Below are 23,097 nucleotides of genomic sequence, written 5' to 3' on the forward strand. Positions count from 1 at the left end.
AATGTATTATACTTAATCACGTACACTCCAGCGCATTAGTTTCCAAAAACACGCTTGTTTATATGTATTTGCTCTGAAATGTCCCTCATGTAAACCCATGATAGCAAACGGATTAACAATTGCTCCAAAACTATGAGTGAATTGATGAAGGGCAAGGTTATGAGTTTTTTTACTGAGTTTCCCCATTTAAACATGTTCCGATCAACATTATTTCAGTAAGGACACGTATATCAATTCCGACACGTGCAGTGTAATACTAATAACAAAACACTGAGTGTTCTGTTCTTGAGATTTCCTCAATAAAAAATATAATAGATAATAGCAGTGACTGTGTAAAAAACAAAAAACCTCATGCGGGGAAGATCTGAAGGTGGATTCTTAAACAACTAGTACAGGAGTATGCTATTTTATTAAAATTTAAATCCCACCTAGTATAAAACAGACAGAATAAATCGTAATTTTTGTTTTTCTTTTTAATTTGCTTTTTTTCGATCCTGTTGAGTGCTGAGGTACAAATGATTTAAATTATGTTGAAAATCAAGTACATGTACCTGTGTATATAAACACAAATACAAAATTTAAGTTAAAATATATAGCACTGAAGACAAAAAATGTAAAAACATTTAGAAAAATAAGTTTTTTAGGCGATCATTACAAATTTAGTCGTTTTACTTCCCCAATCACGTCCATAAAGTCTCACTTTTTCGGACTGAAATGTCAAAATTTCTTACATCTGCGCCTTCGGCTTTTTGTTTTTTTCTAACATTTCTTTAAATAAAGAAGTCAAAAGCGACGTTGGCAAACAGAATATTTGTGATATTTGAACCCCACCTTTCCTGGATATTGTTATGAGCTTATGAAATAGGACAGTACCAACTTTTTTCTTAGTAGAAGAGCATCTCGTTCGTCAAAACCACTTGCATAATTAATTATTTTTATGTATGGTCGCTCAAAAAAAAAACGTTGTGTGTATCTCGGCAAGAGACAACTTTTTCAGCCTTATCTGATTTGTAGACGTCGCGTCGGCTATACCTTAGCCTCAGATTTCAATTCGGCTGAAAAAGTTCTTCTTTATGGCCTTGATAAAAAATAATTATTGGTATGTATATGTACGCCAAATTTTCATGCAGCAAAAAAAGTTGTGTCTATTTAATGACAAGATAAAAAGTAAAAAAAAAATAAATAAATTTGTTTTTAGACATCCATTTTTGTCCTGTTTGCGGTGTCTGTTTATTGGAACAATAGCAAATTTTTGAGGTGTGTCACAAATTATTTGTTAAGTACAGAAAATAAAAAGTGAATTATTCCATAACAGGAATCGTGTATACAAAAGCACAAAGAATGTAAAGATACTGAGGAAAATAAGCAAACACTGCCGAAATTAAAAAAAAAAAAATAGTTCAAAATTCTCGCAATCAGAAAGTACCTAATATTAATTTAATTCGGTTAATTCACTGCTTTTTTTTGTGTAAGTAATTACTCTAATTCTATTTTAAGAAGCGTTTTCGCAATCATATTCATGCACCTATTGCTCTGGTCTCGATGAAAACACAGATTTTAATTTAGAAATAATCACCATTTTTGCAGAAATAAATAGCGGTCATATTCTAAAAAAATATAGGGGCTAGTACTAGGCGAACGAGTTAACGCCGGACCAAAAACACAAATTTTGTTGTTTATGAATGAATCTAATGCACATAAAGGTACAAATCACCTTGACCGTTGTAAAAACAAACAAAGAAGGAGAATAAATGAATGAAGAGAAGCGTGCTAGCCCTATACAACAAAGAACTGCTACCGAACTTAGGCATGGTGTCATAAATTTGCATCTATTGTTCGCTCACAAGGGGTGGCAGCAAAAGTCGTAAAACCATTAAATTTGTGGATGACCTATAGAAGGTTTCCATCTGTTTTATTAATAACAAAATCAGTAAGGTGGGAGTGAAAACAAATCGATTATAGCTATGTTATTCAAAAACTCTTAATAAATATTATTGTCAACCTTGCTGGTTATTTACTATGGTCACAGAATCTAAGGACTGGATACACATAAATCAGGCCATAAACAGACATGAACAAGATCTTAGCCATAGTGAGTCATGTACTAAGATCAATGTTGATTGAATGAAATAATTCGTCATGCACTTGAGGCCCTTATTGGAAAAGAATCATCCACAGACTGTCCGGAATGTCGTTAACATTACAACCTTAAAGTACATTATGGAGGAACGTCGATAAGTACGAAAAAAATTATAAAAAAGTATTTTCGGTGTAGGTTATAAGGAATAGTAATTTACACAACTAGTTCGGGATAGCCTGCTTCCCGCATGAACGCTTGAATGCGGGAAGCAGGCTCACGAACGTGTTGTGTACAATATTTTTTGCAACGAATAAACCTTTAAACTGAAGAAATTAACTGTGAGTTATTTATAAACAATGGCGCCGTCAACACATCACAATGTTGACACTACGCGAGTATTTTAAGGTTACCATGGCAACGGGAAGTTAAAATGCACGTGTGCGGGAAGTTCGAACTCCCGCACCCTGGTGAATGCACGAAAGCCATCAAAAAAGATCATGAGTGCAAAAAATATTATTCAAAATAAAAAAAATTATTGGAAAATGGGAAAACAAAAACAAGTATGTACTTAGGGCCAAGTATTCGAAATGAAATAACCGTTTTGTTCGGTACTGTTGCAAAACAAGAACAAGAAAAGAACTAATTAAAGAAATAAACAAGACACCGTTTTATTTCGTAATAATCGATTCCCCTCAGGATGTTTCAAAAGTTGATCAATTAAGTATTGTTATTCGCTATGCTATGTTATGGTAGAGTATATTGAAAACAAACCAACAAATGTCAGAGTTAAAAAATCTTTCAAGGTTTGCCCCAGCTAAAAATTGAACTGGTGCAACTCTGAAAAATATTTTATCTTAGCCACCTACGACTGTACGGATTAAAAAGAAACATTCGTGTATTTTTCATGTTAATTTAAAATATCTGTATGTACAGTGCCTATTGGGAAATATAAGCAAACACCTACACTACTTTTATCAATGGCCCTTTCTTTGTGTATTCAAATTACCAAAACCCTTATCGTACACTATACATGACGCACTACATCTCACTGTTCCATTGATGCCGACAGCCAATAAACACCGCCGCTTGACACCTGTCATTGCATTGTCAACCATTCCAAGAATGCCATCACCATGCAATCTTTTAATTACAAGTTCAACGAGCTTCGCCGGAAGCCAAAAAAAGCTTCCACGACCCAAGTCACTGCTGCGGAATGCGTTAATTGACACAACTTTTGACAACTTCGTGTTTAAATGTCCGTAACCATGGCAACCGTTTACCAATCGCTTTAGCGAACCCTCCCTAATTAACCCCTTCGCCACCAAATCTATTCCCATCGCTTGCGTAATTCCCAAGAAAAACAAACCCATTTCCGAAGTTTTCCTCTCTTTACGGAGAACCGTTAACGTAATAAACAAAACAAACAGAACGTGTCTCCAGGTCTTTATCAAAGAATCAAGCAACCTGAGCATAACGCGAAAATGATGAAATTCAGCAGGCAGCGACTCTCAAAAAGAGCGAAGTCCCGTTAGGCCAAAACTTACGTCGCAAAATCCGCAAATGTGGAAGTTGTAGGCGATAATCCCTCCGAGCACAGCACACAAACACCAAACGAACTTAAAAAGAAAACAAAAAACGGACACGACACAGAAGTACTACCTGTCGGCGAACGTGCGGAGAACGAACTGACGGTGTTTTGTTTCAAAGACACCGCGAGCACCTGGGGCATGCGCAGGAGGAGGCACAGGTGCGTTTGGTTTCGGGAAAATTATTGAACGGGTGACGTCACTGGTGGTTGATAAGGTGCAGCGGCGGTGGTGGCTGACTGATAAGGGGCATGGACAAGACCCGCAATATGACCAGTGACGAGCTGGACATGGAGATGATGGCGGAAGCCGAGCTCGCGAGGCTGCAGAGGCAGGTAGGCTTCGAATGATCAACAAGGTAGAGTTTCCCGAGTTCTAATTCGGTTTTATGATAGTACCCCATTGTGTAAAAGTTAACTTCCTGAACAATAGATTATACAGCTGGTGATAGGACAGTCATAACTAAGGATTTAACCATGCCGTTACCATTGTACAGTATAATGGTTAAATCCTTATTTATGAATGTCCCATCACCGGCATTAGTTAACTTTTACACATCATAAAACCGAATTAGAACTGGGGAAACTACCTACATATATACCGAGGCGCTTTTTCTGTAGACGTGACATTGGTAATACAGATATGTTTTCATACTTTTGTATAAGTATGTTATTTTGTGATATTACCCATCCATACAAAATAGGGAAGGTGGGGCAAAGTGACATACTTAAGAAACAAAAATTTATTATAAAGGAACACAAATAAACATACTGAGAAGACGCAAATGTCACAAACATTTAAAAAATATCCTCTTTCAAATAAAATTTTTTTAACCAAAGTAAAAATAAGCATAAACATTTTTTCTTAATATTAAGTAGACCACTACATTTTTTTTTACTTTGGCCCATGACGGGGTAAAGTGGATTCTATGATAGGGCAAAGCGAAAAATGATAACAAAAGAAGGAAAAATGTACATATATTTAGTTAATTTACCCATTATTTCCTTGCTGTATGTGATACTCTCGTCTACCACATCTGAAAATTCAAACACATCGACCTGATCGTTTCGTATAAATTTGACAGAAATTGCAGCATTTTGATTTTTGGCAGAGTCTGAGGAAATCACTTGAGGAACAAATTGCTTGTATATTTTTCGCTTTTCTTCTAATAACTGAATCAATAAAAATCATTATCGGCAATATTTTCCATGTTAATAAGTTCTGTAGTAAATGTTGTGGCAAATAGTTGTCGCAAATCTTCGTTTTCCTGATCTGTCGAATCATGTGTATCCATCTGTCTTTAGCGTCGTTGCTACTTGTACTTATATCATATTTTCTTGGTCTCTTGTTGACCATTTTTGTGGTAGTTTTTTTTTTGCAAAAATTTCACTTTTAACTATCTGTTTTTTATTTATAGCTACAGTTATGTCACTATTTTTAAGCTCTGCAGTATTAAGGGTACTTGTTAGTATAATCGTTTTTCCACGTCTTCGTGTGACAGTTGTTCCAAGTTTGTTTTCTTTCGGTGCAAACATTATCTTGAGAAGTCCAAAAGGTTTTCTCCGGCTTTGAGAAGGAGCAAGCTCTTCTGAATGGACCCGGTTGTGGAGACGGTGTTGTGTTTGAAGAATGGCCTAACAGACGTTCTGCTGACGGTGTTTCTTCAAGTAAATCTTCCTTCCTCATCCTTTGAGTCGGACATTACTTCAGGATTTTTTCAATCGTGTTGCAAATTTTAAGAAATGCGGAAGCCATGCATCAGAGAAAATATGTTTCAGCATCCATCCGGAAAACATTACACAATTGATTCTGGTGGAAGACCTACTTCGAGAACTCCTCGTTCTGCCGAAAATAAGACTCCCACCGGTTTTTACCTCGCATGGAAAGAATACGACTCGACTTGTTAGGGACTGGGGTGGAAAACAATGCTTGTCCATTAAATTACCCAGTAACTTGAAAAATTTTGCTGCAACCGGTTTGTTAAAAACCCGCAGCTCTGGCGAAGGAAGTCTTTTCTGGTAAACGTAAGGATATTGTTTGTTGTCTTCTTAGAAAACTGGACAACCAGTGCCTTTCCTGCCATACCAGTCTCCTTTTTAAAATTATTAGTCATCCTACTTCGTCCCGCAAATTGAAATGCAAGATTTCTTATATCTTTCAGGGTCAAGCCAAAAGGTCTCTTTTTCATTTCAAGAATGTGCTGCTCTAATTGGTTTTCTTGATCTGCTGTAAATGTAGTCCTAAATGGCCCAAATTTTTTCTTAGAGGCTTGTTCTTCCTGTGCAATGTCGTTAAACGAAATATTTTCTGGCTAAATTTTTACGACCTGAGATACCTTGTTGCCCAGATCACGGATTGCTAATTACATGGACTCCTCAGACCACCATTGCTGAGAGAACTTTCTTTTGTAATTTCTAACCATCTGAAAGACGTAAGATACCTCAACATAGAAAACAATTTCTATTCTTTCTTACAGGTGAGTAAAATATCTATGTGGTGTAAGACGGGACACAATGAAATAAGGTGACCTAAAAATCAAATTTTCGCTTTGCCGCGATGTTTCCCCTACTTATAGGTAGACAAATATGCAAATGCTTTAGTGTGTATCTGAATTATCCTTTTTTAAACTGACTGAGGCAGATTAATTGTTGTATATGTATTTTACATATTCTGTCGATTTAAGCATACGAGTATGTATGCATATTTTACTTTGTCAGTTCAAAAAAAAAATCGAAACTACTTCTTTTCCTCAGATACTCGTAAAATCCGAAGTTAATAAGTCTCCTCTTGTGAACGGTTTATTAGGTGGCAATAACATTTATTTATGATTTCCGTTTGGCGAAAGTCTAAAAACATTTGAATATCTATTTGGGATTTTTTGGTATTTTTCTAAATAAATGTACCTAAAAATTTGTGTGTTGCAGTTTACAAGTTAGATTTAGAAGGACGGTTTGTCTTAAGTCATAAAAATCTAACTGGATACATGTCGACTGAGCTTACAATATTTTATGCCTGATATTGGCAAGTAAAGATGGGGAGAATAATTTGACAAAATATTTCTAATTCATTCACAACTAAATAAATGCCCCTAATGAAAACAACGTTAATAAATTCATACATAAAAGATTATTGTGAACTTATTTCAACTGACGAAAATGTTTTCTGCAAAGCATGCTTCAAAAAAAAAAGAACAGCAAGCATTTAATTCAGATTTGTGTAAAACGATGCTTAGTGCCAATATTTCCTTTAAAAATTCGCAAGACTCTTGTTTCAGAGCATTTATAGAAAAATGTTGTAAAAATGTTATATCGGACGAAAGTACGCTGAGGAAAAATTATATTTACAATGAGACTATTTCTAGTATTAAAGAAATTGTAAAAATATATTTTGTAGTAGGGGAAACTACTCATGCTTCCGGGCGTTATATTGCCAATCTACTGTTAGATTATTTAAATGGTAAAGGCTCTAATAAATCTTATTTAATTGCATGAAAACATAGAAAAAACAACCATCTGACTGTATTAAGATTTATTACTGAATCTTTCATGAAGTTGTCCGATGGATCCGCATATACTCGTATAATTAACGACGGTCAAAAACGAAAATTTTTATATCCTAATTTGATTCAAGTTGTAAGTTTCGCGCACGAATTAAATAGAGTTGCTGAGGAAATTAGACAACAATTTCTAACTGTAAATTCCTTATTAAATAATGTTAAAGACATATTTGTATAGTAACCTTTTAGGGTGCAAATATATAAAGAAAAGTTTCCAAATACTCCACTGCCACCTGAACCCGTTATTACCCCATAGTACTTGGTTAAATGTCGCAATTTTTTACACGAAACATTTCGAACAAATAAAAAATTTGATTTTAGAATTTTCGGATAAGACGATTACAAAACTAGAAACAGAGTACATTCAGTTAATTAAAATTAAAAGAAGTAACTCATAAAAATACTGGTTACACGCTCCTTGAAAATATCAGTTTAATTTTAAGTGGCGGATCGCTAGATATTAACCCTAGAACTCCCAAGGTATGGCAAAATTTTCCCGATACTTTTGTAATCAGCTGCCATTTTTTTGTTAATTGTTATAACTCATTCAGATTTTATGTAATTGTCAGAAAAGGTTTATATTTGAGCCTCACAATTACCCTCGTATATTTGTTTATAAAATAAAAAATTGCACTTTTTCCCCACCCTTGGTATTACCTGTCTTCATTTTCTAGAATACAACATAAATAATTTCAGTTATTTGTGCACTAGAAAATACAGTGTTGTCAATTTGTAGTAACTTTTGCTAGTATTTCTGCGAAGACTTGGTTCGAATTCTTATCATGTCATATAATTTATAATCTTCAGAGTTACTGCTGGCGGTAATAGAATTTTGGTATGCGTAAATTTCAAACACCTTGTATATCAAATGGAATAGGTGCAGTGTAATACGAATTGTAATAATACTGTATTCTCAAATTTTTGGAAAAAGGAGTGAACCGGTCTTTATTTGATCAATAAAATAAATTGCATCATTCATTAATTTTTTGAGTCACCTGTATAAGAAATTCTAACAATGTGAATGCATTTATAAACCACAAGTATAGACTCATAATAAATATTTTGCATATTTTCTGTTCTAAGATTTTTCATCAAAATTTTTGGATGATCTTATCAAGTTTTGGGGAGGATAAATTTTGATTAACGATTGACCATGCTTACGATCCTTTCAAAATTGAATAATAAAAAATGTTGTTATACAATTTTGATTTTATCTGGATGCTTAGGGTAAAAAATTCAGGCAAATTCACAAACCACGAGTTTAGGAGTGGAGTATCTTATTTTAAAAATTTTAAACAACGTTTACTAGCAAAATTTTGAAGTGATGCCGTCACAAGCTTGGTAGGGATAATTAGGGAGTGTAGAAATAATATGTTTCAAAACTGATTCCAATGAAATTTTAAATAAAAGCTGTCCACAACTTTCTCTATACAACACAGCGGGCAGTTTTTTTTTAAATGATTTACCACCATAATTTTTTTTTTAATTTGGTGAAATTTTTTATTAACGTATGTATTTTAACAGGTTTAGCGCCAAGGTAATTCGAACAGAAAGTCACCCTGGACCAAACCGTTTTTTTGACAATTTCTCAGATATATATAGTTTTATTTTTTATCAAAAAAAATACTTTTCAATTTTTTTTTGTTTGCCAATTGACAAAAAACAGACAGCGGACACCGGTGTCCGCTGTGGCCCGTTTGCAATCTTAGCGGACACCGGTGTCCGCTGTGGAACGTGACTACCGAGCGGACACGAGACGACCCGAAGTGTCCGCCATTGCAATTTTACAGGTTTTGTCTTAAAATCTGCTATTTATTTGGGTGTTATTAGTGGCGTTGTGTTTATTTTTGTAGAAAAAATGAACAGTCGTGGAAAACGAATTGTAAAACTAGCTTTAGAACAAAAACAGCATTCTGGTGGTAAGTGTCCGAAAATTAGATGTTATATGAAATATCACACTGATAATTTTCAATAGTAATAATTCACTAAGTGAACCGTACTCAGCAGATTCTGACGTAGATCCAGGTTTTGTTTTACCTGATAGTTCAAACTCAGACAATTATTCTACCGATAGTGATTGCGAAATTCCTGTAAAAAAGACGAAGAATATTTCTTCTTTATCGGTAGGAAATGAAAATATGCCAGGTCCTTCTAACATCTTTCGTGGTAAACGCACCACAAAAGAAATAGAAAGCAAATATCAAGATATAACAAGTGAATCTAAAGAAGATATAGAACGAGAACAGGTGAAAGATAGTTCTGCAGTTTTTATGACTCAAACACTCGGAACGCAAGTGCAGGTTCTACTCATTTTGGAGACGATAATATAGCACATGAAGAATGGATTGAAACAGAAAATGATGCTGATCAAACGCTATATGATTTGACACAATCAGTCTGGGTTCCTCCTGTAGGAAATCATCTTCAATTTGAAGAAAATTTTGAAAGTGGGATAAAACAGGAATGGCAGGCCGCATTGATGGGACACCACCCAATTGACTATTATTTTGCTTTTGTTGATTTTGATATAATTGATGCAATTGTGGATCAAACCAACATTTATGCAACGCAGTTTGTTATGTGTAATAACAATATTTCAAACAAATCTCGTGTGCACAATTGGGAACCAACCACTCGGGCAGAAATCATACATTTGATAGGTCTGCTTTCTTATATGGGAATGGTTCGTATGAACAGCCTTCGCGATTATTGGTCTCAGAAATGGCTTCTAAAATCAGACGTTGCTCGCAACGTCATGAGTCGTAACAGATTTGAAATATTGCTAAAGATGCTACACTTCTCCGATAACGAACAGTGTCCTGAAGGAGATCGTCTATATAAGATTCAACCGCTTATCGATATGCTCACCAAAAATTATCAAACTGTATACACACCTGGTAAGACATTTTGTATCGACGAAACGATGGTACCTTTTCAAGGAAGACTAGTGTTCAAACAATACAATCCACAGAAAACACATAAGTACGGAATAAAAGTTTTCAAACTTTGTTGCAACAACGGGTACACCTGGAACATCAGTATTTATGCAGGAAAAGAGAAAACGACAGATAATCCACTGGCCGTTTCAACACAAATTGTGCTCAAGTTGGCGAAAGATCTCTTAGGTAGCGGTAGACTGTGTATTACAGATAACTGGTACACAAGTCTTCAACTTGCGCACATACTGTTAGATCATAAAACACATTGCTTAGGTACATTGAGGGCGAACCGGAAAGGAAACCCGCCAGAAGTAATAAAAAAGAAACTGAAAAAAGGTGAGGTATTTTCCCAAGAAAACGAAAGAGGAATATGTCTAGTCAAATGGCGAGACAAACGGGATGTCTTGGTTTTGTCCACATGTCATACAGACCAAATGGTAGAAATTCAACGCCGAGGAAAATCTATTCAAAAGCCCACAGCTATCGTGCATTATAATTCAGGCAAAAGTTCGATTGATCTTTCTGATCAAATGGCAAGCTACAGTTCAGCTTTACGGAAGTCCATCCGCTGGTACAAAAAACTGGCAATTGAAGTACTGTTGGGTAAGAAATCATTTATTTTTTTTGTAAATGTTGCGACTTTTATGTATGTTTGATTAGGTACTTCAATGGTAAATGCTCACATCATTTACAAGGATATTGAACAAAGCAACATTCCAATAAACGATTTTCGCTTATTGGTAACTGAAGACTTGTTGAAATTCGAAGATAAACGCGATGTTGCGCAAACTCGTCAGCCAAGACATCAAATTCTTAAAACACATCAATTTACCAGACTAGACTGTAAAGCTCGAGAAAATCGTCGATACTGCAAAGGATGCTACCAAAAAAAGGTGGATGGCATTATCGAAAAGAATAAAGTGAAGAAAGTTACTACCTATTGTCAACAATGCGATGGAAATCCAAGATATTGCCTCGAGTGCTTTAACTTATACCACAATAAATAATTTGTACTAATCATACATTGTATAAATACAAAAGTATTCAATATACTATTCAATAAATTTCTTTAAACATAAAACAATTATGACATTATTATTTTCTAAATAAATTTTGCTATAAAAAACCTGGAACCAGGATGCAGTTTCGCAGGGCCACAGCGGTCACACTACTACGTTAAATAGCTCAAAAGTGCGTCCGCTTGGCCAGGAATGATCAACAAAGTTTAGAAACCAGAGCGGACACCGGCGTCCGCCATGGCGCTAAACCTGTTAAAAATGAATATCTCAATTATTTATGGAAACTTTGGAACGCGGTTTTCACCACAGTTCAGATTACAAAGCTCTATACGTCACATGGATTTTGTAGTTGTAACAAAGCAGCTTCTTCGACCCAAAATTCTTTTTAGCGTATCTCATTTCCGACGAAAAAAATTGGTCGAAGATTATTTCGACAGAACTTTCATCGCCCCTGAAGTGCAGCCCAACAAATCCCGCTTCTTTGAAAAGGGCAGTTAAGTACCAAATAAACTTCTGTTTTTTATTTTATTCAGTTTTTAATGATTCCAGTAAAATTTAATTAAAGTGACTTATGTGATTCATTTGTTTTTTCGACAAAGATTTTCGTTTTCCGATTTATAGCCAAATGATTATCCCTTCAAGTAAGCTGTTAGCTTTGCAAATTTGCGATTTACCACATTATTGCATAACGACAGTGCTAGTTTAAATTTTGAGTAACTGGACTAAAGCGTTGATGAATTTTGACTCTTCGATTTTTCGGTAAAAGGAGCCAATAGCACTATACATTCTCTTGTATAAATTTAAATGCACTTCGTTTCCGTTTGTCAATAAAGTGTATTATACTCCTCATCACTTCACATTCGTGATCACTTACAACTTACACAGTGGTTCAGATCTATAGGTAATAGCAAAATACAAAATTATGAATGAATCAAGGAAATAATTACCTTAAATGTAGCCAAAAGCGAGGAGACAACAAAATCTCACATCACGCAATTTGATGAAAAAATTGTCGAGCTTCAGACAATCAGACACCTCAAATTACGCTTGATATTACAAAATTTGAAATCACATCGCGGAAGTCAACTAATTCACATAAGCGTATGAGACGCGTTTTATTCCATCTGTTGGAGAAACGGTGGAAAAGAATTCAGGAAAGGGTTTCATGTTAATTTTGGACAAAGGTAGTAGTATCGAAATAATTTCGGTTTAAAAAAATTAATGTTTGTGTGGGTTCAAAACCGAACGCATCTAATGAGATTTTAATATCAAAGATTAAGTAATGAAACGTTACGACGACGTTTTATCACGCTTTTCTACTTTTTACACGATTAAATAAGCACATGTTTTAGCTACACTAATTAATAAATCAAATCAACAGCGACTTTTTTAACGGACGTAGAGAAAAATGTGTTAAAGCTCTGTAACTAGTATCATATTTTAAATTTCCATCGAGATTTACTTAACACTTTTAAGATGACACATCCATTTAACGTTTTACCTTTTACAATGAACCCAATTTTTGTAAACTTTGACAACAATCGATCCACTGGTTTAAAGAATTTTCTGTCTAACAGATAGATAAACGGAAACGGGAGAGCGACATTTCGATAGTCTTCAAGTTAAACCGTGAAATTAGACATTTATCAGAATTATTCTTTTACAATAAGCAAAAACTAACGTATGATTGAGAGTTTGATGGAATAACACAGTCATATTACTCATATTTATTGAGGTTATATTCATAGCATTGTTGCTTTAATTCAATTGAAATGATTTAACTAGAATTAATCCCACATTCTACGAAACAATAATAATCTGAGGTTAGGAAGGTAGCAATTCAGGTAATTGTCCAAGAAGTTGGAACAATAATGACAGAGTGTAGATAATCATTGTGGTGAGCACGTAACCAAAATGAAAACAAAAATATCGGGCGAACCATGTTCAGTCGCGCATCATTAATTTAAATGGCAACAAAAAAATTACTTAATATAGAATTGATTTATTTCAACATTTGTGCTCTTTGACTGGTAACTACTAAAATGCAATTTGGATTTTTTTTGCGAAAATCTGGATGCCTAGGGCCAAGGCGGATTTATAAACCACAAGTATAGGGGTATGTTATTTTATTAAATTTAAATGGTGTTTACTAAAAAAAATTGAAGGGACGTCATTAAATTGTCAGTTGGGATGATAAGCCAATTTTTGGTTAGCGTTTTATCTAAACTCTTTAACGTTATACAAAGCAAAATTTAACGTTAGACTTAAGATAATTAACACTGACGTGACTGACTTAATCTGTAACAAGAATCTTTTTTGTTACTAGTACCGCATTATGGAAGGCGACCGCAAAGCTTTCCTTGACGAAGTTACCAACAAACTCAAAAAACAGCAGCGCATCATCTCTCGACTGAAAAAAGAAAAAGATGATTTGACGGCAGACATCAAAGTAGCGACATCCGACGGCCAAAAACGCAAAGACACCACGACTTCCTTCCAATTAGAAATTCTCCTCCAAAAACACGACGACCTAATCGACCAACTCAAGAAAGAAAAATTCCGCTTGGAAGAAATCAACCAACAAGTCAAGAAAACAGAAAGACAAGTGGAAAAACTCAAACTGAAAGAAGTTACAGAAGGAGAATATCAAGAGAGGATCAAATCTGGCCGAAAATCCGTGCAGATGCTCGAAAACAAACTGGAAACCATGATCAAGCGATTCTGTACAGTTTTGACCGAAAACAAACAAATGCGAGAAGAAATCGACCACCTGTTAAAGGAGAGGACAAGATTTAATGCAATTTGGGAAAAACTGATTTTTGATCTTAACACGGGGAAAAAGTTCATGCTGGATTTGATTGAACAGGCCACTATGGCGTATGATCAGAGGGAAGAGTGGTGCTCGAAACTGCACGCTTTGAAAATACGAGCCCATAATGACGTCATAGTGCATACCCAGGTACTACTACTGTTCTTCTATTCTGGTTCTTCATTTACTGTTTCTAGGAAATGAGAGAAATGCAACGCCAGTTGGACCACGACGGCAAATTGAGAGAGTTTTTGACTATTAAAGGCCAAAAACGTGTCATGCGTGACTTGGAAGAAAAAGAAATGAGAAAGAAAGAACAGGAGAAGGAAGAATTAGAAAAGCAAATCAAAATCTTCCAAGAAACGCTGGATAAAATCAAGTCGTTTTGTGAAGAGGGTGATGTGGAAAAGATTGCTGTTAAATACACGAAGCAAGAAGAAGAAAATTTTGCCCTCTTTAATTACGTGAATGAGTTGAATCACGAACTAGAGGTTTTAGAGGAGTCTATTGAAGACATTAAAACGAGAATTAGTGAACAGAAAGAAATATGTGAACAAAAAGCCAAAAAGGAGAAGAATACATTAGAAAGCTTGACTAAAGCTTTAGAAAAGGCGACAAAAATAGCTGACAACGATGAAGAAATTTTGAAGAAGGCGGAACACGCATTGTCGGAGGTTTTGGTAGGCATAAGAGGTATTTTTGAAAGTGTCGGGTGTGATTTTACACCAATTTTGGGTCTTTTGGGTTAGTAAGAGACAAGTCTACCAGATGAATATATTGCTTTTGATGTGTTGTTCCAGGCCAAAACCCAGACGTCAATGAAGATAACGTTTTAATCTACTTGGGACTGATCGAAAAGAAAATTTCTGGTTTGATAACAGCGGTATACTTCAAAGAGAAATCTGTGAGTAAAAGTACAAACAAACTTTGCTGTAACTCTACACATTTGATTATAGCTCATGAGGAAGAGAATTCGCTGATCTTCTTAATCACGTAGTATATGCTTAGTTGTTTGTCGTGAAACGTCGTCTTTGTCATTTTTGTTATTTTTTTCACGTGATACGTTTTGTTCATTTTTTGTGATTTTTTGTTGTAAAAATGCCTTCCCTCGTTACAGTACAGAAAAACACGAATAAAGACAAACAAAATGAAGAGAAAGAACTCGTTCGACTCGTTCGAGAGGTAGGTTTCCTTTTTAAGAAAACACATTACTCTGTTGTTATAGTTTTGGATTCTGGACCGCGAAAGAGCAATGTCTCAACTTACTGGCTTCACCAAACTCACCAAAGCTAGTAAAGTTGTCAACATCTTTAAAAAAGAATACGAAAATATTCTCAAGGATTTGGCAGTAGCAACAGGTCCAGAAAAACGAAAACGAGACAATGTTCAATTCAAGAATTTGGCCGCAATTCTCCAATTCGGCGAAATTTGCACTGAAGAAGTTAAAACACAAAAAACATACATGGCTGAACTCGAACAACGAATACGAGACGTTACTAAAAACGTGCATGCGTTGAAAAAGATGCAGATTACAGATCGACAATACGAAGACACTTGTCACGCTGCTGTGCAAACACTTGAGACCTTAGAAAATAAACTAGATGCGGAAATGAAGAAATTTAATATGATTGTGACCGAAAATACAAGGATGAGAGACGAAATCACCCATTTGTTGTGGAACCGAAGAAATTTTCAAACGCTGTGGGGGAAACTGATCGATAGATTGACAACTGGCAAAAGAATCATGTTAGATTTGATCGAACAAGCGACTATAACGTACGATCAAAGGGAAGATTGGTGCAATAAATTGCAAATATTGCGGACGTCAGGACATAAAGATTATGTCATTAATGTGGAAGAAATGAGAAGATACAGACAGAACATAGACCACATTGTAAAACTAGAAAAGTTTCTTTCTATAAAAGGACAGAAACGGGTGGTGAAAGATTTAATTCAGAAGGAAACGTTAAAGAGGGTGGAAATGCAAAAGATCATGGAACAAAAAATGCATGAATATAAGATTATGCTGACAGAGATAGTCGAGTTTGCAAGACAAACAAACACGGACGTGATTGCCAGAAAATACCGTCAAAGGGAAGCCGATAATTTCTCCAGTTTCAAATATGTAATTAACGCGATGAACAACATGGCGTTGGCCAATGACACACTTGGTTCTCTCTACGAGAGTATAGAAGAACAAAGGTTATCGCTAGATCATATGGCAGAACAGCAGACTAAAACAATTGAAAATTTGGAGGAACAATTACAAAAATCCACCCAGGATACTAAAATACTTACGGATGAAATACACCAACTTGACAATAAGTTGGAGCGTCTGATGAAAGACATTCATTATGTTTTCAAATTATGTCACTGTGATAAGGATCCTCTTTTGCGGCTCTTGGGTGATCAAAGCACGATCAAAGACTACAACGTGCTACTTTATCTTCAAGTTTTAGAAAACACTATTTGTAACAATATCCTTAATGCTACCTACAAAACTAAAGTCAGTCTCATTTTTATTATTTTTTTTTACTGTTAAACTGTAATTATTTTATAGTGCGACAAGAAATTTGCTCAGAAGAGAGTATTTATAGAAGACACAGAGCCCACAAAGATGCACACCATCGATCAAATCGTCAAAAATCACCCATGCGCTTTGTACATAGAAAAAAATATTTTCAACTTGTGTTAACTTTGTTTTTTAGGTGTCTGGAGCATGAAATGATTTCTGATGTTATTGAGAAAGCCCAACGGGTGTGGAGCCGGGCAGAAGTTAAAGAACGACTGCAGATTCGTATCACTGCACCGGACGATAATCTTACGTATTTGCATACATTGTCCAAATGCCATATGCCGCAAGCTCGGCGCATGCAACAGTTACGGTACCAGTAATACAGGGAGGAGAATGTAAGATTTAAGAGTAGAAAAAAAATAAAGTTTTAAAAATATTTACTGTCTTTATAATGTTTTCGGTGTTGTGGGGATAAACATTATATCATTATTATAGCGCACCGAGTGATCAAAAAGGTTCCCTTATTAAGAAGATAACTTTTTGAGGGGACTGATTGAATTATTTAATGTTCATGTCACACTGCGGAAAATTCTTCGCTGTACTGCAGTTGAATGTATTTTCACTTATCTACAACATTCAACTCTTTTGGGTTTTGCCCACATTTCGACTTTGGCCAACGCAGGTGCCGTTACTCTTTCTGTTCAGCCGGTGTCTCAGACCTCCCCTCGTTTGGGTTACCTGTTTCTCACCTCGCTTCGGCCAAGCGGTTTTATCGTGCAACCTTGTTGAATTTAGTTGATCCGCATGTGGACGAACACTTCTAGTCCGACTGATTTGAATATGTTTTTATCCAGAAAACGACTCCATTTACTTTATCTTCACGGTATATTAATTGAGGGAACCATAGAAAGTCAAGAGGGAGTAGTTTATCTACTCGTTCGTAACGAATGGGCGTACCGGCGATTCGGACTCACGCCTTGAGAGTATTGTGAGAGTACTTTCATCCAAATTATGTACTCGTGTCTACCTCACCCACATGCTTAACCTAGGGACTGAACAGACTTTTTGTCCAGCCCATAGGTTAAGCATGTGGATGAGGCAGGCGCGAGTACGGAGTTTGAGTGAGAGGACTCTCAGAATATAGACCGAGAAGGTGAAATTTAGACCGGTGCGGAGGTTTCACGATGTGACGCTCCAACTTATTGGTGATTGCAGAGTAGCGATATCTAATGAGGCAGTAACACGGCTGTACGAGGAAAAAATACTGCATGCAAGCGAAATTTAATCAGACCAATGATAACTTACACCATAATACGATTGTTTCAACAGCTCAGCGAGTCAAGGGGAGCTCGATGTTGTGGTTTTTCGACTCAAGATATCTTGAGGGTTTACATGGTGCTGTACGTGATCTGACGAACTCACTGATCGACTATTTATAGGAATTTTAGTCCGCAGTAAAGTAAAGAATGCATAAAAATTTATTTTCCATAGTTTTGTCGCCGACTGTCCAGCCAAAATGCTGAAGAAATGGTCAGACTAGTCGTCGTTGAGCAAAAGTGTCGCATTTGAACCCAGAGTCTTCATGCATTCATTGATGATATTTCCACAAAAAAATCGTAGACAAAGACATGAGCTCGAAGTGAATTACCAGTGAAGTGATTTGGTTGAGAGCGAGGGTGCTGCCCATATCTGGATATGGAGTATATTTCGGTGATTGTTCTCAGCAGGAAGTTTATACAAGGAGATAAGCCACTATAGCTGAAAATTCTACCCTTAAATGAATCCTATTCTTCAGTCATATTCAAACAAAATCACATATTACTTCCCATGATCTCACAAATCCATAAGGCAGAAATCACGGTTTACCAATCAAATCATTCAACGGCCCACACGTGAGAGACATTCTTTACCCAAATATTGATATTTGTGTATCTTCTTCTTCTTGAAGTGCCTATCCTCTGTGGATGTCGGCTATCACATTTGCCCACATTACTCTATTTACCGCCGCTCTAAATAGTGCCATTGAGGTCAATCCGGTCCATGATCTTAAATTTCGCAGCCACGATATTCTTCTGCGTCCTGCTGTTCTATGACCTTCTATTTTGCCTTGCAGTATTAGCTGTAAGACGCGGTATTTTTCCCCTCTCATTATGTGACCGAAGTATTCCAATTTCCTGTATTTAATAGTTGTTAGGAAGTTCAGTTTTTCATGAATTTTCTGCAAAATGGTTTCGTTTGACACGTGATGGGTCCAGGATACTCTTAGCATGCGGCGGTAGCACCACATCTCAAACGCGTCTACACGTTTGCACGATGCATCAGTGAGCGTCCATGCTTCCGCTCCATATAGGAGAGTTGGTAGTATATAGCTGTTTAGTATCCTAATTCTGGTTTTTATGTTAAGTTGTAGGTTGCATAATACATTGCGCATTTTGTTGAATGTGGCTCTTGCTGTTTCTATTCGATGTTTTATTTCTCGTGAGTGGTCCCAGTCTTCATTCAGAGTGCATCCCAGGTATGTTACAGAGTCGACTATCTTGAGAACTGTGTTGTTAGCGGTAATTTGTGGATTATGGGTATTATTTTTACTGATGATTAGTATATGCGTTTTTTTGGTGTTCAATTTCATCTCGTATATGTTACATGCATTAACTACACGGTCTATGAGTCTTTGAAGTCCTTCGGCGCTGTCAGCTAAGAGGACGGTGTCGTCCGCGTATCTGAGATTGTTTACTATTTCCCCGTTTATTATAAGACCATCATCTGTGTTTTCCAATGCTTCTCTGAAAAGTTGTTCTGAGTACACATTAAACAAGAGAGGCGATAATATGCATCCCTGCCGTACTCCTCTTCTTACGTTAAATGATTCTAATACCTCATTATTTATTCGTATTGTGGCTTTTTGTTCTTTATATAAGTTTGTTATAATTTTTATGTCTCTCTCGTCAATGCCTGATTCTCGTAGAGTTGATATGAGTTTGGTGTGTTTAACTTTATCAAAAGCCTTTTCGAAGTCTGTAAAGCATGCGAATACATCTGCATTGACGTCACGGGCACGTTGAATCAGAACCTGTATGGAGAACAGCGCCTCCCTGGTACCTAGACTTTTCCTGAAGCCGAATTGGGTATCACTTATGCTTGAGTCAAGTTTTTTATATATGCGTGCTTGTATAATATTAAGGAACACTTTTAGCGGGTGGCTCATTAAGCTGATTATTCTGTGTTCGCAGCATTTGGTGGCATTATTCTTTTTTGGGATTGGAATAAAGGTTGATGTTAACCAATCGTTTGGTATTTTTCCTGTTGTGTATATTTTGTTGAAGAGTATTGTCAACAGTTGTATTTGCTCTGATCCCAATAATTTCAAAATTTCACCGTGTATTTGATCTGGTCCGGGGCTCTTGTTGTTTTTTAGTCTTTTTATAGATGATTCTACTTCTTCTTGTGTTATTGCTGGTCCTTCTTCTGTGTTTGTGTTTGTCATGATGTCGGTATTTTCGTCTCCAAACAGTTCTTCCATATATTCCTTCCATCTTGCGAGTTTTTCTTTTGTTTCACTAATACAGTTATTATCTGAGTCCAGCAATATTCCATTAACTTTCCTTCTCTGTGTTCCTGTTGTTTCTTTGATTTTTTTGTGTAGGTTAAAAGTGTCATGTTTGGCTTGTAGAATCTCCATTTCGTCACATTTCTCCTGCATCCATCTCTCTTTAGCCTCTTTGATTGCGTGTAATATTCTTCTGTGTAGCTCTTTATATTTATCATTATTCTTGTTCCGATGTTGTCTTCTTTCTTCCATCAGTTCGAGAATTGTATTTGTCATCCATTCCTGTTTTTTAATTCTTTTGTCGGGTTTTAGTTCTTTTTCCGCAACAGATGTTAACGATGACTTTATTTTGTCCCATAAATCTTCTAGTTCCAGGTCAGATGCGTTCTTTTCGGAAATTGTTTTGAGTTCAGTATTTATCCTGTCCTTTGTTTGTTGAAACACGGTATGTTGTTTTAGTTTTTGCATGTCAGCTCCTCGTAATGGTCTTCCTTTGCCAACCTTCTTTAGTCGGAGTTTAGTACGTGCTAGTAATAGGTTGTGGTCCGATGGTATGTCTGCTCCTGGGTATGTTTTGCAAGAAGTTACTGCGTTTCGGTATTTTTTGTTTATTATTATAAAATCAATCTGGTTTCTTACGATTCTGTCGTTGCTGTCTGTAGGAGCTCTCCAGGTATATAGCCTTCTGGGAGGTAGTTTGAAGAAGGTATTCATAATGGTGAAGTTCATTTCTTGACAAAATTCTATTAAACGTTCACCCCTTTCGTTTCTGGTTCCTAGTCCGAAATCTCCTACCACATCTTCTATTTTTCCCAGCCCAATTTTGGCATTCATGTCGCCTAAGATGATGTTAACTTCTTCTTTCTTCGTATGTTTAGTTGCTATTCTTATTTCTTCATAAAATTCTTCGATTTCTTGTTCATTACTGTTAGCTGTTGGTGCGTATACTTGAATGATATTTGTGTCGAAAGGGTTTGATTTGATTTTGACCAATGCTACTTTGCTTGAAATGGGGATAAATCCTTTTACACTTTTGTTGGTTTGGTCATTTAGAATTACTGCTACGCCATTTTTGTTTTTGGTAGTATTGTCTCCGGAAAAGTATATGTGATGTTCATTAATGGTGCATTGACCTGAATTTGGCCATCTTGTTTCACTGCATCCTAGTATGTCGATTTGAAGTCGTTTTGCTTCTTTTATTATGTTCGCTGCTTTTCCAGGTTGATACATACTCTTCACATTCCATGTGCCAATTCTTTTTTCCTTGTGAATCTTAAAATCATTTTTGTTTTTATTGGGTAACCGGGGGATTCTTCGCACCCTCTCCCCATCTAAGGGGTGTCCGGGACTGAGGGCCATTGTTCTATTTTGTGTGCTCATCGTGATATCTTGGGGAATTTGTATGAGTCAGGTAGTTTCCCGTTGCTTTCCTGACTATGTGTTCAGCCGCTCCTACTTGGAGAACAGACGCTGTCGGACTACCGCTCCTAACATGGAGACCGTCGTGTCCTTTGTGTGCTGGTTTTGGTCTGCCCCGAGTATTTGATTTCCTCGGTACCACTCATATCTGAGAGGCGTTCCCCTATCCGCCACCTTTGTGTATGTAAATGTATAATATAGGAATGTACTGACCGCCAATCATCACTTCAATGGGGATTAGAATCTACTATGACCTGGGTTTAGAGGAGACACCGGTGTTCAAGTATGTCTAGTCCAAACGTTTTTTATGACCTATCTAACCTAACAGCGTGAGAAACATATTTTATAAGCCTTAGATCACTGCAGTAGTTGAGTCCAGCTGACTCACCCGTTTGACGAAAGGATGTTACAAAACATTTTTGAAAATAAGAAACAGAGATTGGGTGTTTATTTTTATTGTATTATGAATTATTTTTATTTTTTAATAACAAGAGGCATTTAGGCAACCAGTTATACAGATGCATGTGGTATTTATCGTGCATCCTTGAGCATTTAGTAAAATACATATAAAGTGATAGGCATCACGCTTCCATGACCTACTTCGATCCTATAATCATTTATAGAAACCCTGTAACTACAAGTTATCACTATCCTAGTTAATTATGCGTGTGCACAATATTCTGCCCTCGTATTGTTATACCATCGTCTGATCATCTGTTGTACCTAATCGGGTTTTCCTGTTTCGCTTGTATTCAGGCCCTATGTGTCACATTGGGTGAGTTTGTCCCCCACGACCCTGCCCACGTTTTTACCTCATTCACGCGTTCAATTCAGCGACCGAACATTCCTCTGGTCTGAAGATATGGCTCCCTAACACCGGAAACCCTATTCAATAAGAATGGTTAGGTTAATCCCATATTCCCCCTCGACTTCCCAGGATTCCGCCAAATCCTGCACTACGTTTCTGGAAAGCCCCAATAAACTGACAATTCTATCTTCGGGGTCAAAAAAGATTTCGGAGATCAGTTGGACAAAATGTGAGGACAGAAGAATATGTGAAGAGGTTTTTCCGGTGTATTCTTTCAGAACACGGCCGAGGTATTGGGCTGTATTGTAAGTGGGAGACTCTAAAGTACTGACGATGGATCTGAGAGGGCAATTGTTTTTGTGAATTTTGGGCAGACCGTATATACGTGGTGGTTTGCAGTTTCGGGGTATTAGACGTTTGAACACATCGGTTAGGAAGTCACCCGATCTCAACAGAGTTGTGATCTCACGTTCTATGCGTGAAGTTGGGTCCCGAGGAAGAATAGAATAGGAACCGTCTTGTAACAAGAAGTGTATTTTATCGATGTATTCTGCTTTGTCCAGAATGACAGTGGCATTGCCTTTGTCAGCGGGCAGGATGCCTAGGTCGGTATTAGTTTTAAGAGAAGTGCGAGCGGTCCTTTAATTCTTCTTGGGCGTGCTGAGTGCAGGATTTTTGCTGTCTCGAAACGAGTAGAGTCTGCGTTTTCTCTTCGCAGATTTCTGATGGAAGTTTCGACAGCACTAATAGGCCTTTTGACAAAAGTGTGTTCTCTGATTCAGAAAGGGAGTAAGATGACAAATTGACGACCGTTTTACT

At 36.5% G+C, this 23,097-nt stretch overlaps 2 protein-coding genes across 2 annotated transcripts; both read left to right on the forward strand.

The window, feature by feature from the left end:
- Positions 1-3,901: 3,901 nt before the first annotated feature.
- Positions 3,902-16,910, forward strand: LOC135142127 (uncharacterized). The gene is made up of 8 exons (XM_064073792.1): positions 3,902-4,001; positions 13,507-14,139; positions 14,187-14,733; positions 14,790-14,982; positions 15,075-15,171; positions 15,215-16,495; positions 16,550-16,650; positions 16,698-16,910. Exons 1-8 carry the CDS (start codon positions 3,918-3,920, stop codon positions 16,882-16,884), a joined length of 3,123 nt encoding a protein of 1,040 aa, XP_063929862.1. The 5' UTR covers positions 3,902-3,917; the 3' UTR covers positions 16,885-16,910.
- On the forward strand, positions 10,465-11,180 carry LOC135141969 (uncharacterized). Its single transcript, XM_064073595.1, has 2 exons — positions 10,465-10,764; positions 10,822-11,180. The coding sequence occupies exons 1-2, from the start codon at positions 10,596-10,598 to the stop codon at positions 11,166-11,168; spliced, it is 516 nt and encodes a 171-aa protein (XP_063929665.1). The 5' UTR covers positions 10,465-10,595; the 3' UTR covers positions 11,169-11,180.
- Positions 16,911-23,097: the final 6,187 nt, after the last annotated feature.

Source organism: Zophobas morio, unplaced genomic scaffold, assembly GCF_036711695.1.
Source record: "Zophobas morio isolate AGI-343-1 ecotype UQ-CSIRO unplaced genomic scaffold, CSIRO_AGI_Zmor_V1 ptg000046l, whole genome shotgun sequence".
NCBI classification, from domain to species: Eukaryota; Metazoa; Arthropoda; class Insecta; order Coleoptera; family Tenebrionidae; genus Zophobas; species Zophobas morio.

Excerpts from the sequence above, each read along its gene's own strand:
- LOC135142127 (XM_064073792.1), top strand. The coding sequence starts at position 3,918 with ATGGACAAGACCCGCAATATGACCAGTGACGAGCTGGACATGGAGATG. Across the intron at positions 14,140-14,186 it reads ACGTCATAGTGCATACCCAG|GAAATGAGAGAAATGCAACG; the intron begins GTACTACTACTG and ends TACTGTTTCTAG. Across the intron at positions 15,172-15,214 it reads TCGTTCGACTCGTTCGAGAG|TTTTGGATTCTGGACCGCGA; the intron begins GTAGGTTTCCTT and ends CTGTTGTTATAG.
- LOC135141969 (XM_064073595.1), top strand. The coding sequence starts at position 10,596 with ATGGTAGAAATTCAACGCCGAGGAAAATCTATTCAAAAGCCCACAGCT. Across the intron at positions 10,765-10,821 it reads GGCAATTGAAGTACTGTTGG|GTACTTCAATGGTAAATGCT; the intron begins GTAAGAAATCAT and ends ATGTTTGATTAG.